General features: G+C 41.1%; 1 protein-coding gene across 2 annotated transcripts in view; it reads left to right on the top strand.

Annotated features, from left to right (window-relative positions):
- ITPR2 (inositol 1,4,5-trisphosphate receptor type 2) overlaps positions 1-13,381 on the top strand; it is a 271,888-nt gene that overhangs the window by 81,869 nt on the left and 176,638 nt on the right. For both annotated transcript variants that reach the window (XM_076343386.1, XM_076343377.1), the window contains 7 exons: positions 727-885; positions 1,833-2,005; positions 4,598-4,717; positions 4,819-5,004; positions 5,633-5,884; positions 6,938-7,082; positions 7,998-8,148. In XM_076343386.1, coding sequence (XP_076199501.1) covers positions 727-885; positions 1,833-2,005; positions 4,598-4,717; positions 4,819-5,004; positions 5,633-5,884; positions 6,938-7,082; positions 7,998-8,148 — 1,186 coding nt within the window. The remainder of the gene's footprint in view (positions 1-726; positions 886-1,832; positions 2,006-4,597; positions 4,718-4,818; positions 5,005-5,632; positions 5,885-6,937; positions 7,083-7,997; positions 8,149-13,381) is intronic.

Below are 13,381 nucleotides of genomic sequence, written 5' to 3'. Positions count from 1 at the left end.
TTGTAGGAGAGAGTGATTTGAGAAAATGTTATTTTTAGGTAACTTGACTTATGCCTTGTTGGGTTTGTGTCTGGTTGGATTGGATAGATATGACACCGCTTAGTCAAGGCTTACCTCTTGGTCTGTGAATCAGACAGAAGCACGAGGGGCCCTGTCTGATGGCTGTTAGTTTCATGTGATTCCTATGACTTTTAAGACTACATTTGATAGCAAATTGTTGACAAAATTTGAAACAAGCTTGCAACATGGTCCCAATCCTGCAAGTGTTCCCCATGTAGGAAAAATTCTGATGCCCTTATGGATCCCTGACTTCATTTCTGTGAGGGCCAACTTGCATGTAAATCAAAATTAATATTCTCTTTAAGTAGCCTACTGAAATTAAGAAAAAAAGTGACAAGGATGAAATTGGACAGCAGCCAGTATTGTCCTCCTTTTTCATCCTTAATTTATCCAAAGTTAAGGCACTTAACTAACAATGTTTAAAATTGGGGATAGCAGTAAAGAGACAAGTTGGTGGGAAATGTAAAGCTAAACGCATAAAGCTGCGATGTCTGAGATTGTGCTCCCACTTGTATTTAGTCATATGTAGATAAGTGCAGTGATTCACTTCTGACTTTGGTCGAGAAGGCCCTTGTGCTGATCCTGTCAGAGGACATTTCCATTGACTGCTAGTTAAGCAAAAATCTGGGTTTGATTTTCATTCTCAGTGATTTTGATTTTGAACAGATATTTGGCATCCTCAAAGCTCCTTTTAAGGACAAAGGTGAAGGATCGATGCTGAGACTTGAAGACCTAGGTGACCAGAGATATGCTCCGTACAAATACATGTTAAGGTTATGTTACAGAGTTCTCAGGCATTCCCAACAGGACTATAGGAAGAACCAGGTCAGTGGTATTCAAGATAATTTTCCTCCTGATTTCTATAATTACATATCCTGGGTTTGACATTGCTGCCTGCGCTTACAAGTGGGATTCTGTGGTAATGGTGAAAGGACTGGGTTTTGCATAGGTTAGTAGTAAGAAGTCACTCTCATATACTGCTTCATGCTGAGGAACAGTGTTTTTGTTTTGTAGGCATTTGTATATGAATTGAATGATCGGCAATGAATATCATAGGTTCACTTTATACTTTCACAGGCTCAGACTGAGACTGGGGTCCACTGCTTCATTCATGAGCTTTCTGTTATTAAAATTATGCTCTTGGACTCTGGATTATAAAGTGGGAAGTCTGCAAAACTGTCCGTTTCTGTTGCTTAAATATTTGTAGAGGGATGGCAGTGAATCAGACCAGAGCTTATTCTGTCAGGTAGCCTGATTTCCCATTGCTGGAGACTCCCTGTGAGAAAGAAGTATTTCAGAACGTGGTGTCGAGTGCTTTGCACATTGCAGCGGGGAAAAACTGTACTAACTTTATAGGACTAAAGGGACTAGAGAGAAAAGATTGAACTGCTATGTGTGGCTTCTTTGTTTTCTTTCTAATGCTCTACAGAAATATTTCTGTCTTGGAGGGAGAGAAAGGGAGGAGGGAAGACTCAGGAAAGCAAGCTTCTTAAATGTTATAAAAACCTTTTAGTTTTTCCTTTTAAAAAAATTCGTTGCCATTTCTTGAATTTTGTATATATTTTCATGGATTCATTCCTTTGGTTTATGAAAGAATAAGAAGAGTTTCTTGGGGTACATATTTTAGGTGTTCAGATGTTCTTTTGTTCAGGCCAGTTCAGAGAGGAAAGGTTTGAGCGTTATTTTGATTGCTAATTGAGCTGGATGCTTCTGGTTCTAAAAGAAAAACATTACTGCTTAACAGGTCATCATGGGAATTTTCATTTTTTCAGGAATATATTGCTAAGAACTTCTGCGTCATGCAGTCCCAGATTGGTTATGATATTCTGGCAGAAGACACCATCACAGCTTTGTTGCACAACAACAGAAAACTGCTAGAGAAACACATCACAGCTAAAGAAATAGAGACGTTTGTTAATTTACTCAGGAGAAATCGAGAGCCAAGGTTTGAAGTGGTCCACGTAACATTCTTTTTCTGTATTGATAGGCTTTTATATTTGCAGTAGCTGTGACTCTGCTTGCTATTCATTGTTTTGTTGTCTCTTTCTCCCAGCTTAATTTTTTTTTGACCTGGCAGACAAAAAAACCCACATGTAGTGTCATGCTAGAAAATATCAGAAATACCTGTAATTCTTGGGATTTGACCATATCTGCATTTGAGAACTAGAGCTTACTGAAAAGCATGGTTTATACACTACAGGACACTTTTGAAAATTTGGTTTTAGTTCAGATTGGGACAGAGAGAAACAAACAGAAATTTTAATTTCTCACAACTCTGCAGCTCCTCTATGAAACCTCCACTTGTGTTGGTTCCCCTGCTAATAATCTTGGTGCAAACTACACAGATGTCAATTTTTCTAAACTTTTATTACTATCAGTTTTCCTGCAGGTCCTGATTCCAGGTCAGACCTGAAAGGGGCTTAGGACAGTGAAGATCCCAGTGAACATGTGTTTTAGACCAGATCTTGTTCCAAATGAAAAATTCTGACCTTGAACTTCACTCAGTTGGGAATTTTTTTTATTAGTTTTAGGTCAGAATATAAAGGAAATGGATTTTTTTAAATGGAAAATCTATCTATGTTTTTCATTGGATTTTCAGTTGTAAAATTACTGAAGTAATACAAATATAAGAAATCAGTGTACTGAAGGCCAAATAATGTCCTCTGTAATTGTGAATACCATTTCTCTGTTAGCGATTAAGGATATTGCTCAAAGCCCTGGTGCTTCACTGCTTCAATTATTCTCTATATGTCTGCAGCCGTTTTGCCTCACTCTGTAATCTCATTGCCTCTCCCATGCTAAACTGTATTGGGTTTGGTCAGTACTAAGAGGAAATCACATGACATCAGCTCCTTCTCAGTGCTGAAGGGTCCTAGTGTTTATTGACAATCTCATGTCACTTTTTTTTGTGGTGGAGGATGTCATAGTATTTGCTGCATAACTACACTGTGCAACTGCTGTGTATTCACTTCTTTAAGGCTGAAGTCCAAGAGCAATAAATGTTTGAAAAATACACCTTGCCAAGATGGTACAATCTGAACAGTAAAGGCTTGATCTTATGGCACTTATTTTCATGGAGAGTCTCATAGACTTTTGCAGCACTGCTTGTGTGAGTAAGAATTGTGGCAGTATGCTCTAAAACACGAGCTACAAAATTTAAAACCTTCCTGAGTTTTAGCTCCAACTAGGTAACTCCCCCAGAATTCCATGTAATTATGTGCCGTTTACTTAATAGTATCTTTGTGATGCAATATTGCTGTGCACTGTTAATTACCTGTTGCCGCAAAGCTTCATTTCAGCAATGGGTAAAATTGTTCCTAAGTGTACCCTAAAAATGCTTTCTGTACTCATCCCTTGCAGTTCCCAGACTTCTGTGGGGAGTGTGGTCTGTGCTAACACAGAAATGATTTTCTGATTCCCTCTGGTAGGATGATCTCCTATAGAGGTTCAAACTATTGGATCCCTGAATGGCTGATAGTAGATGGTCAAATTTTTTTACCTGGATTTCTAGGGAAGTGGAGTGTATGATCTGTGTGTGTGTGCCTGCTCACATCTGCTCGCCCACCAGCTCTTGAGCCTCTTGCCCAGTTTTAGCTACATTTGCTAGAGGAGTGGTGGGGCTCAGAGATACTCAGTTCCTACGAATGTCATGAAAAGAAGAAGCTACATAGAGGGAAGAAGCCCTTTTTATATTCCAGTGAGGCAAAGGCTGCAATATGGACTACTGTTAATACACACAGAGGGATCCATGAAAGAGGGACAAGAAGCAGATACCTAATGAATGTCCCAACTGCGAGGAAGTCCTCAGCCTGAACCTTGTTAAACATCAGAAGACCTAAATTCGAAAGACAAATTCATGGGAAACTGATTTCCATGCAAAGCTTTGTTATTTCTGCTTTATGTGGAATGACCTCTTTGAATACAGAGGTCCTGTCTTCAGGTCCTGCCAGATCTTCACTCTGCACTAACTGCTGGCCATGTCACTTCAGAGATTTTAAAAGGCATCTTTAAAAGGTGGAAGTGTGGACTCCTCCAGTGCAATGGAGTTCCTCAGAGGGCACACGGCTATCTCCAGCACAAGTAACATCTCCTTGCTACTTGGTTAGGGAGACGCGTGTTACCTGATGGGGAAGGTGGGTGAGAATGTGTAGTCTTGCTTTTGGTTCCTGACAAGGACGAGGGCCTTCAGTGGAGCTCCCCTGCCAGCCAAGCTTAAGACAGCCTCAGGCTGCTCTTAAGTTCTGGCACAACTCTTTGGCCTTGGATTTGCTGAGAAGTGTCACACTTGGGATATTTTTCTTTTCTCTCCCTGACTGATTGTTCAGCACCATTCAGGGTGGCTCTCAAAGCTATTATTCAACTTTATCTGTTGTGAGTTGCAATAGTATGAATTGGCAAAGATCGTACGTTGGTAAATCTCGCGATATATGCTCCCTTGAGTATATTAGTGATGGATGCTAGAGATTTCTACCTCAGTGTTTCTGTGTAGTATTTTAAGGTCTCATGTTCTGTTGCATCTCTGGTTTTTTGACTGCAGATTCTTGGATTATCTGTCGGACCTGTGTGTATCTAACACCACAGCAATACCAGTAACTCAGGAACTCATCTGCAAGTTTATGCTGAGCCCAGGGAACGCTGACATTCTTATTCAGACCAAGTGAGCATCCATAATCAGAACATACCTTTTTGTTATCTGCTCTGTTTTTACATTTGTAGCATTTTGCTAGTGGCTCCCTTGTGAATGATTTGTATTTGCAGGCTGGTTTCAACACAAATGGACAACCCCTTGGAATGCCCAGTCATCTCGGATGACATTGATGAAGAGGAAGTGTGGCTTTACTGGATTGACAGTAACAAGGAACCTCATGGCAAAGCCATCAGGCATCTGGCTCAGGAGGCGAAGGAGGGCACAAAAGCTGATTTAGAAGTTCTTACCTACTACAGGTAAAACTGCTTATTCAAATGGAAGAAAATGTAAACTCTCCAAAGAGCCTGGTGCTGTTCTTATCTGGATCATTTGCTAATATCAAAAAAGGAAACCAGGTCATACCAGAAACTGGGATTAAAAGTTTGTTTCGAGTTTTTCCTGTAGGAGCATCGCACTCTGCTGTCTATTCCAGACAAATCTTGTGTTTCCTTTGCTCGTGACAGCTCTTTGTGTCTTTTTATCATTTTTGCCTCTTACCTTTTATTTATTGGGCTATATTTTTAGGTTGTGCTGCTCTCGAAGCAAGGCATGCTTTGAGGAAGGAGTGTCCTGCGCGTCCTGAGGATTAGAGGGGAGATGGGATCATGGAACAGTGTCTTACACAGATTAAAAACAAATAGTCCAAATGCTTCAGCCTTCCGTTGAACAATGCATCCTTTGAGTTTCAAAGGGAGCCCAGTCTTCACAGGGGCTGGAGCATTTTTAATGGCAAGTTGGTCACTTGGTTAGCAAAGTCACTCTTGTCATTTTTTAGCATTTACATCAGAAAGGCTGACATCGGGCTTGTAAAGTGAGATTCTGAGGTATGTTGTTTCATGGTATTTGAAGAAATCAGTTGGAAATATGTTGTTATTTTTCTTTGAGGTACCAACTGAACCTCTTTGCAAGAATGTGCCTGGACCGCCAATATCTAGCCATCAACCAGATTTCTGCACAGCTGTCAGTAGACTTGATCCTACGATGTATGTCTGATGAAAGCCTCCCTTATGACCTCCGGGCTTCTTTTTGTCGGCTGATGCTACACATGCATGTGGACAGAGATCCTCAGGAATCTGTGGTACCTGTCAGATATGCCAGATTGTGGACTGAAATTCCTACTAAGATCACAATTCATGAGTGAGTTGAAAATGTTGCAAACTAAAGTACAAAAGCATTTTGTAGGGGTTAGTCTCAGAACAAAATGGTTGTAGATGTGTAATGTCAACACAACATGTATGTGAAAAGGTATTTTGTTGCAGAACACAGAGCTATTAATTATTGTTACTCTTGGAAACTTCCACCATGGGTAGCTTTACATTAAAATACTTCAATTTCATTTTTCACTGTGTTCTTATAGGGAACAAGCTGGGGAAAAATGGAATGGCCTTTCCTCAGACCAACTGCACTTGAAGTAATCTAATTGTGTCTAACATTACACACTTGCTAGGCTGGAATTCAATTTTATACTTCAAGCTCAACTGAAAGCCACAGTTGGAACTCCAGAATTTACAGTTAGGTACACGTATTGCCCCAGAAACAGTTCACAGAGGCTTTGGCCTCCATCCAGCAAAGTACTTACGCATGTGTTAAATTTAAGTATGGGCGAAGGGCCCATTGACTTCAGTGGAAACCCTCTCTGGCTTAATTGATTTGATGGAGCAGCGCCACTGGGCTAGACCCAGACAGGGAGTATCTGGCTGAAGAAACAGACGGAGAGGTATAGCAGTGCAGCAGACAGTATTGCTTCTGTTAGTGAGATGAAGGACTGTTTTGACACAGATGAAAAATCAGTCCTAGTTGGTGGCACAAAGGAGGAGGTTGTCTGTCCCGAGCTGCTTTGCTGATCTGCTGTCTTCCTTGCAGAAATAGTAAACTCTGGCTGATGGGCAGAGAGGACAGCTGAGACTTAGTGATTACTGAATTGCCACAGCAAGATTTAAGAGTGCTATCTGCCAGAACAGTAGTATTTTCCTGTCTCTCTTATTCCCATTCACTGCAACCCTTACTGGTACTGTTGGAGGGAAGGTTTGTGCATCCTCTTTGCGTATCTGCGCAGGATCAGCTGACCTCTACCCCTTCTCCTTACAGAGAATTTTATAGCATCGTGTTTGGTTTGTTTTTAATTTAGTGACAGCTGATCCTGATATTAGAGGTGTTTAATTTTCCTTCCTTCTGTGCGTTGTGTTGTAGGTACGATTCTTTCACAGACTCTTCGAGAAATGAAATGAAGAGGAAGTTTGCGCTCACTATGGAATTTGTAGAAGAGTACTTGAAAGAAGTTGTAAATCAGCCCTTTCCTTTTGGAGACAAAGAGAAAAATAAACTTACATTTGAGGTACTTCTCAGCTATCTGCATTCTGCTTAGGGTATTCCTCCTCATTTTAGCTAAGTTGGCATTGGCTCTTTCAAAATAAAGAGAGTTGCAGAATAAATGTCAGTGTAAAATGTCCTAAAGAGCAGAAAATAATATTACTGTCTGCTGTCAAACAGCTGCATTTTTCCTTCCTTTTCCTGAGACGGTTGCACTTCAGTGGCAGGAGGGAGGGATATGTGTGTGGGCGAATGGCCATATGACCCTTCTCTCCCCATTAGTCAATTAGCATGCAGGGATTCTTCAATATAAATAAGTACTATTCTCTGTGTAAGATATGACACTGAAGGAAATACTCTGAATAACCTAATCCTGTGTTTTAAATATTGTTTGACATTCCTGACAGAAACTTTAGATAGGCCTAAATCTTCTAGATCTGAATAACATTGAATAAAGGGGAAATGCTTGCAGCTTTTATAGTTCTTCCTCCAACCTACCTCCCAAGCTTTGTCGCTCCTGCCTCTGGTCATGTGAAATCACCTCTGTTCAGACTTACCACAGTCATCTTACTCTTCTTCTGACTTCCATCTTCCCCACAGCTGCTGCCTCTTTAAACAATTTCCTGGAGTCTTTCTTCTCGATCTTACATATTTTCCCAGATGCAATTGTATCCTTTCATGCCTTCCTAAGTCTCATGTTGGTTTTGCTCTCTGTTGTAATTTGACTGACCAATTGTTTTGTCTAACTCGGAAGAACATTTGATGTCACGGTCCTTAGTCCAAGGCCCATTTACATCAGTGGAAAGACTTGTACTAATTTGAATGCACTCTAGATCTGGATCTCTGTGAAAGCTACTGTGTGAAATGCAACCGTATTGCACAGCCGAATACCACAAAGGTTGCCGATACTTTCTTCATTTTTAATTTCTTTTTCTCATAGGTGGTACACCTGGCTCGAAACCTCATATACTTTGGCTTTTATAGTTTTAGTGAGCTTCTCAGACTGACCCGGACGCTGCTGGCAATTCTAGATATTGTTCAAGTTTCTATATCATCATACTTCGAAAGGTTGAGCAAGTTTCAGGATGGAGGTGAGAGAAGCAGCAAAGACTGTTATTCCAGTGTGTAATTCATTATTTGGGTTGGAAATAATTTCTAGAACGTCTCATTGATCTTTCAAGGTTCTTTATTCACACTTAAACCCACCCACAGGAGTGTATTGCAGGATACATTAAGATGGTCAGCTAAAAAGGAACCTTTTCGAACAGAGCTGCAGAATTCATGACTTGTGGTTACTGTGTTGGTGCTGCTGCTCCTTTGCTTGTTTGGAACTGAACTTTCAAATCTGGATCTAAGCCTCAGTGTCCCTTGTGCTGAACATCCCAAGCAAGTGCAGACAGCATTTGCCTGAGCACAGTGATTATGATGGCTCATATGTGGCACAAGTGTTTATTAGTCATCTTAGCATTTCACTTGAAGGGAGAATAAGATGTTACTGGTCCCACAACTGCAGAAGCACCAGATGGAAGTCCAGATGAGGCCATCCTCTGCATGTGTTTGTCAGTTTAGAATATTTGCTTTTTAACCTGGACCAGAGTGCCTGTCTGACAACCCCGTATGTCCCGCTGCCTTTTCTACCATGGCTTAAAACTGGGTTGAAGAATGAGCATGGCAGGAAGGTGCTGAAACTTAGCAGTTTAGTTTTCCTCTGTGTGTGGGAGGTGTGACAGTCATGTGGGCTGAGGGTCCAGGAGACTGGCTGATGGCAAATTCTGTTTTAATATCTGGCTGGTGTAAGTGTCATTTCACTGTCAGCTGGCCCACAGCACCGAAAAGGATGAGCTGTCTTCTTTGAAACAACAATTATTTTGTATTTTCTCTGGGAGGCCTTTTCCCAGCCTTGAGTTTTCCTAATCATCATTTTGCTCAGTCACTCCTACAGATGCCCTGCATGAGTGTGCCATCCTTCATAACTTTTTTCTTCTTTGAGGTTCACACACTCTGGAGAAGTGTAGACTGTCATTTTCATCTCCGAGCCAAGAAGTCTTGTGCTTGGTTCTCTTGATCTTTCCTCCATCACTGCCAGTACACTTTACTGAAAGCCCCTGAAAGTCTTTCCTGCAATGCTGTGCACGCTAAGGCGTGCTGTAGCTGGCTCAAGTCCCTCTACAGCACTATAGAGAAAGACTGTATGTTCAGACACTTGGAATTACATTTTCCTTTTTTGTCCCTGAAACACTGCATTGCAGACTCTCTTCTTAAATGGCTCTGGACACAGTTTGACTCCAGATAAAATCTTGGCATATTGGCAAGATGGAACATGCAGATGTGGTTCTTGCGTTTAGTTCTCTCTCTGCTCAAGTCTTTAATCCTGGTTATACATCTCATTCAGTGTTTTTATTCACCTTCATTACCCATAAAATCGTGTTTCATCCTTAATTCCCTTTTATTTCTGTTGAAGGATTTCCTTTCAGGCTATATAGGAGAGGAAAGAACCACCCATTAAGTGCAAACAGACCTGCTCTCAGTTATACTAATTTCCAGAGCAATTCCATGCAAATCAATGAATTTACTCTGAAATAAATGAGTGTGAAGGAATGCAGAAAATGTCACCACCATGCAAATGGGAGCTCAGTAGCCTTGTTAGTAACACACAACCATTGACTGGAGCCTTGTTGGAAACTTTTGTCACACATCTGTTTTTGTCTCACGTTCTTTCAGCAAAAAAGGCATGGAACAAAGGTGGGATTTTTTGCGTGTCTTTGATTAGCTTTGGCCTTTATACATATTCTTTAAACTTCTTTCTTGGCTGTAGTTGTCTCCATGGATGTTTATCTTTTAAACACTGGACCAGTTCAGGTCAGGATGTGACAATCCACTGATGTTCGTTTGGAAACGATCTGTGGGTTGTGTTGTTCACCTACCCCCCCCCGTTCTCCTGCTAACTGTATGGCTAGAAAGCCCATTGCTTTAGAGTGTTTTTTGCTAGCTAGGACTGTTGTCAGTCATGTCTGCCATCTTAAGGAAGACCAGAGATAGAGATATTGGCTGTGCTGTCTAGGCTTAAAAATAGGCATTGAAATTTTGCTGCGGAGAGACAGGTGTTCTTATGTTGAAGTAGCTGTAAGACTTGCTGGAGAGGCCTTCCACAGTCTTTGACAAAAGAAAAGGATGCCCATCTTTGGATCGTCATATGTTGTCTTCAGCCTTCCTCTTCTTTTCTGATTGACATAAACTGTGCATTTACTTTGCAGTTGAGACAGAGCGATTCTGAATGTTTAACTGCTATGCCCAAGCATCTTACCATTCCTCCTTCTTTCTCTGGAGGTGTGTACTTACTTACCCATGGGCACCATTAGGCTATGAAGATGCATATGTCACAAGGATGCATACTTTAGAAGCAGTTTGAGCAGTTTTGTAACTCCTATTCACTGTTTTTGAGCACCCAGCCCATAGAACTTTGTGCCCGAAGAACATATTTCATGTCTGAAAAACATATTACTCACGCAAAACAGGGGTGTACTTTTCATCAAGAAAAACCACACAAAACCCAATCGGCATTAACTTTAGTTGCAGATTAAGATTAGAAAGGGAGCTCAAGAAGAAAGCACCAGGTACTGTAGTTGCTGACATTCTGGAGACAACTGCTGTGGCTGAAATGTCAGCTGTTTGTAACTTCTGCCTATCTTTGTTTCATGTGGAAGCCTGCTGGTGAGAAATTAATCAGACCGTAGGGGCAGGAGTTTGGCTGGCATAAGTTGCTTTAGTTCCTGGGGCTGTGAGAGTTTGTGCCAGCTGAGTATTTGGCTCCACTCTTTTTTTCCTTTCCCTCCTGTTTGTTTGTTTTTTTTTAAAAAACTGTTGTTGGGTAGCAGTCCTTTAAAACCAGCCCTGTGGTTGTCTTGCACCCACATCCTGATTGTGTCTTTGCTACAAGGTAATGAGAAGGTTTGAATGAGGCCCTAAACACACAGAGCCCCTGAGCTGCTTGTGTGCTCTCTGCCTTGCCAGGTATCGCTTGGCCGCAGGTGAGGTGTGATGTCTCCACACTGAGCTGGAAAGAGCTGAGCTCAGGGGATTTGCTGGCTTGTGCTGTAGCGTAGTTGGCTGCTTCTGTGTCCAGTCTTCTCAGACTTCATGAACTTGTGCTTGAGCCCACGGTAAAGTGCAGAAAGTGCTTATGGACTGTAGATGATGCTAAGGTTAAGTGAGTCCTGACTTGAGACTGGGCTTGAGTCTGTGTTTGACAGGGAGATCTTGCTGTATTAGGGTTGCTGGAACAGGCCTGTGTATGAGATGATCATGTGTCTTAATGACGGTCTTGTACTTTTGTATTTTCCGGGGGAAGGCGAAAGACCAGGGGTCTGATTCTACAGTGCTTTGCATCTTGTGCAGTCACTTCTACCCAAACAAGTTTGACCCCAAAGGTACTGATGTTACCTAGATCCTGTGGAGTCTGAATCCACCTTGTCCAGGATCCACTCGGGATCCTGAGGAATGAACAGGCCAACAAAGAAATTGGTCTCAGGAGTTTCATCTAGATCCCCCCTCGCTCTGACAGTAAGGATTGTTCACCAGGCAAAGCTGTAGGTATACATTGTTTTTCAATTTTATAGTACTTACAAGATTGTACATCAAAGGTTCCCCTTCCCCTTTTACACAGATATCCTCTCTCTCTGTTATAAAACTGAGTTGTTGAGAACATCAGTTAGTTGTTTTATCAGTTAACCTGTCTTGGCTTTTTATTGTCCCTTTTAACTTACAATGCTGATCTCTTAGGCTATTAAGTAAAAAGGATTACAACAGAAAGTAACTCAGCCTGTTTTTTTGTGGTTTTTGAAAATGTGTTGGCATTTTGTAGAATCAGGATGGTCCGTTCATTTTTTTCAGAAAGTGTTTTCTTATTCGTAACTTCCATAAAATACAGACAGACGGATTGTTCCCTGCCCTTGTTCAGGATGGTGAGAGCCCTCCCTCCAGTCAGTTAGGGGTGAGGGTGACTTCTTCCTGCCTTTAGAGGAGGTCGGATTCTGCTCTCCCATATCTCTCCAGACTGCGGCAAGGGTCTCGCTGCACAGCATCCTCTCTGGCAGTCCAACACTTGCAACATTCATGTCATACCTTTGAACGCAGAGTATTGCAGGTAGGTGTCCCTCCAACACATTATTGCTGTAGGGATGTGCAGGTTTACACAGCTTCTTTCTTAAGGACAGTTAGCTTCCCTGAGTTACAAAACTCATTACATTGATGTTCTTTAAAAAAAAAAAGGTAAGATTGTATCTGTTGTGATTTTGTGTATATACTGTGAATGTGTGGAAGTAAATTATTAGTTTTGGAGATTATAAAAGTTGTGGGTTCTTGGTGGTTTTTTTTTTTTAATCCATCCAGTCAGTGATCACAAATGTCTAGGCATTAGCTTTAATTCAGTAAGAATATGTATGTCATACTTTGAGCTTAGAGCTTTGAAGTGGAGCTCTAAAACCCAGTTTTGACAAACACTGAAAGCCAGCCATGATGCCTGGGACTGATGGTTTCATGGTATCACCAAAAGTATTTAAATTTTATCAAGCACTAGGGGCCTGATCCTGTAACTCTAATGTAGGAAAGTGTTACTGAATACCAGCTTGGGCTCTGTATATTTTCATTTTCATCACTATCTTATTGTACATTTACATAGATTAATATTAAATGGATATTTAACAGCAATATTTTGTCAATAATTATGCCTATTCAGAAATGCAGTTGATTTTCAGGTTCTAGGACAAGTGACTTGAGAAGAGGTTTGACCAAATGGAAAAGTCACATGTTCTGCAGCTGTAGTAGATCCCAGGTGGCAGCTCTATAGAAGTTAAGAATTTTGGGTAGGATCTATTTATTTTACATGATAGGTCTTGCATTTTAGTTTTGTTAAAAAGTATTGATTTCTATGGAAAACTCAGTGCTGAATAAATTCGGGGACAGATAGGGTATACTGCCTTTCCGTTATTGGCATTGGTTTGTTCCAGGTCAGTAGCAACAAAAGCTTCCAGCATTTGATTCCTGTAATGTGGAGTTGTAGGGAACTGGTGAGCTTAGCTCTATACTGGTTTGGCAACTGCTCCACATCGTGAAATCTGTAGTCAGGATTTTAGGAATGGGTAGAAATATATTAATGGTGGGGGGAAGAATGAGGTGGGTCTTGGCTGTGGGAAGCCTGCCTGGAGTTGTGCACCTCAAAATTGAAACAAACAAATTTACAACCAGCAATCTGGAGTCGTCTTCCCTGTTTAATACTTATTACTTAAATAGACCCACTTATTTCAGTAAAACCACTTGCTAAGTAAG

Source organism: Aptenodytes patagonicus, chromosome 1 (genome assembly GCF_965638725.1).
Source record: "Aptenodytes patagonicus chromosome 1, bAptPat1.pri.cur, whole genome shotgun sequence".
Taxonomy (NCBI): Eukaryota; Metazoa; Chordata; class Aves; order Sphenisciformes; family Spheniscidae; genus Aptenodytes; species Aptenodytes patagonicus.
This window is presented reverse-complemented; position numbering and strand designations above follow the sequence as displayed.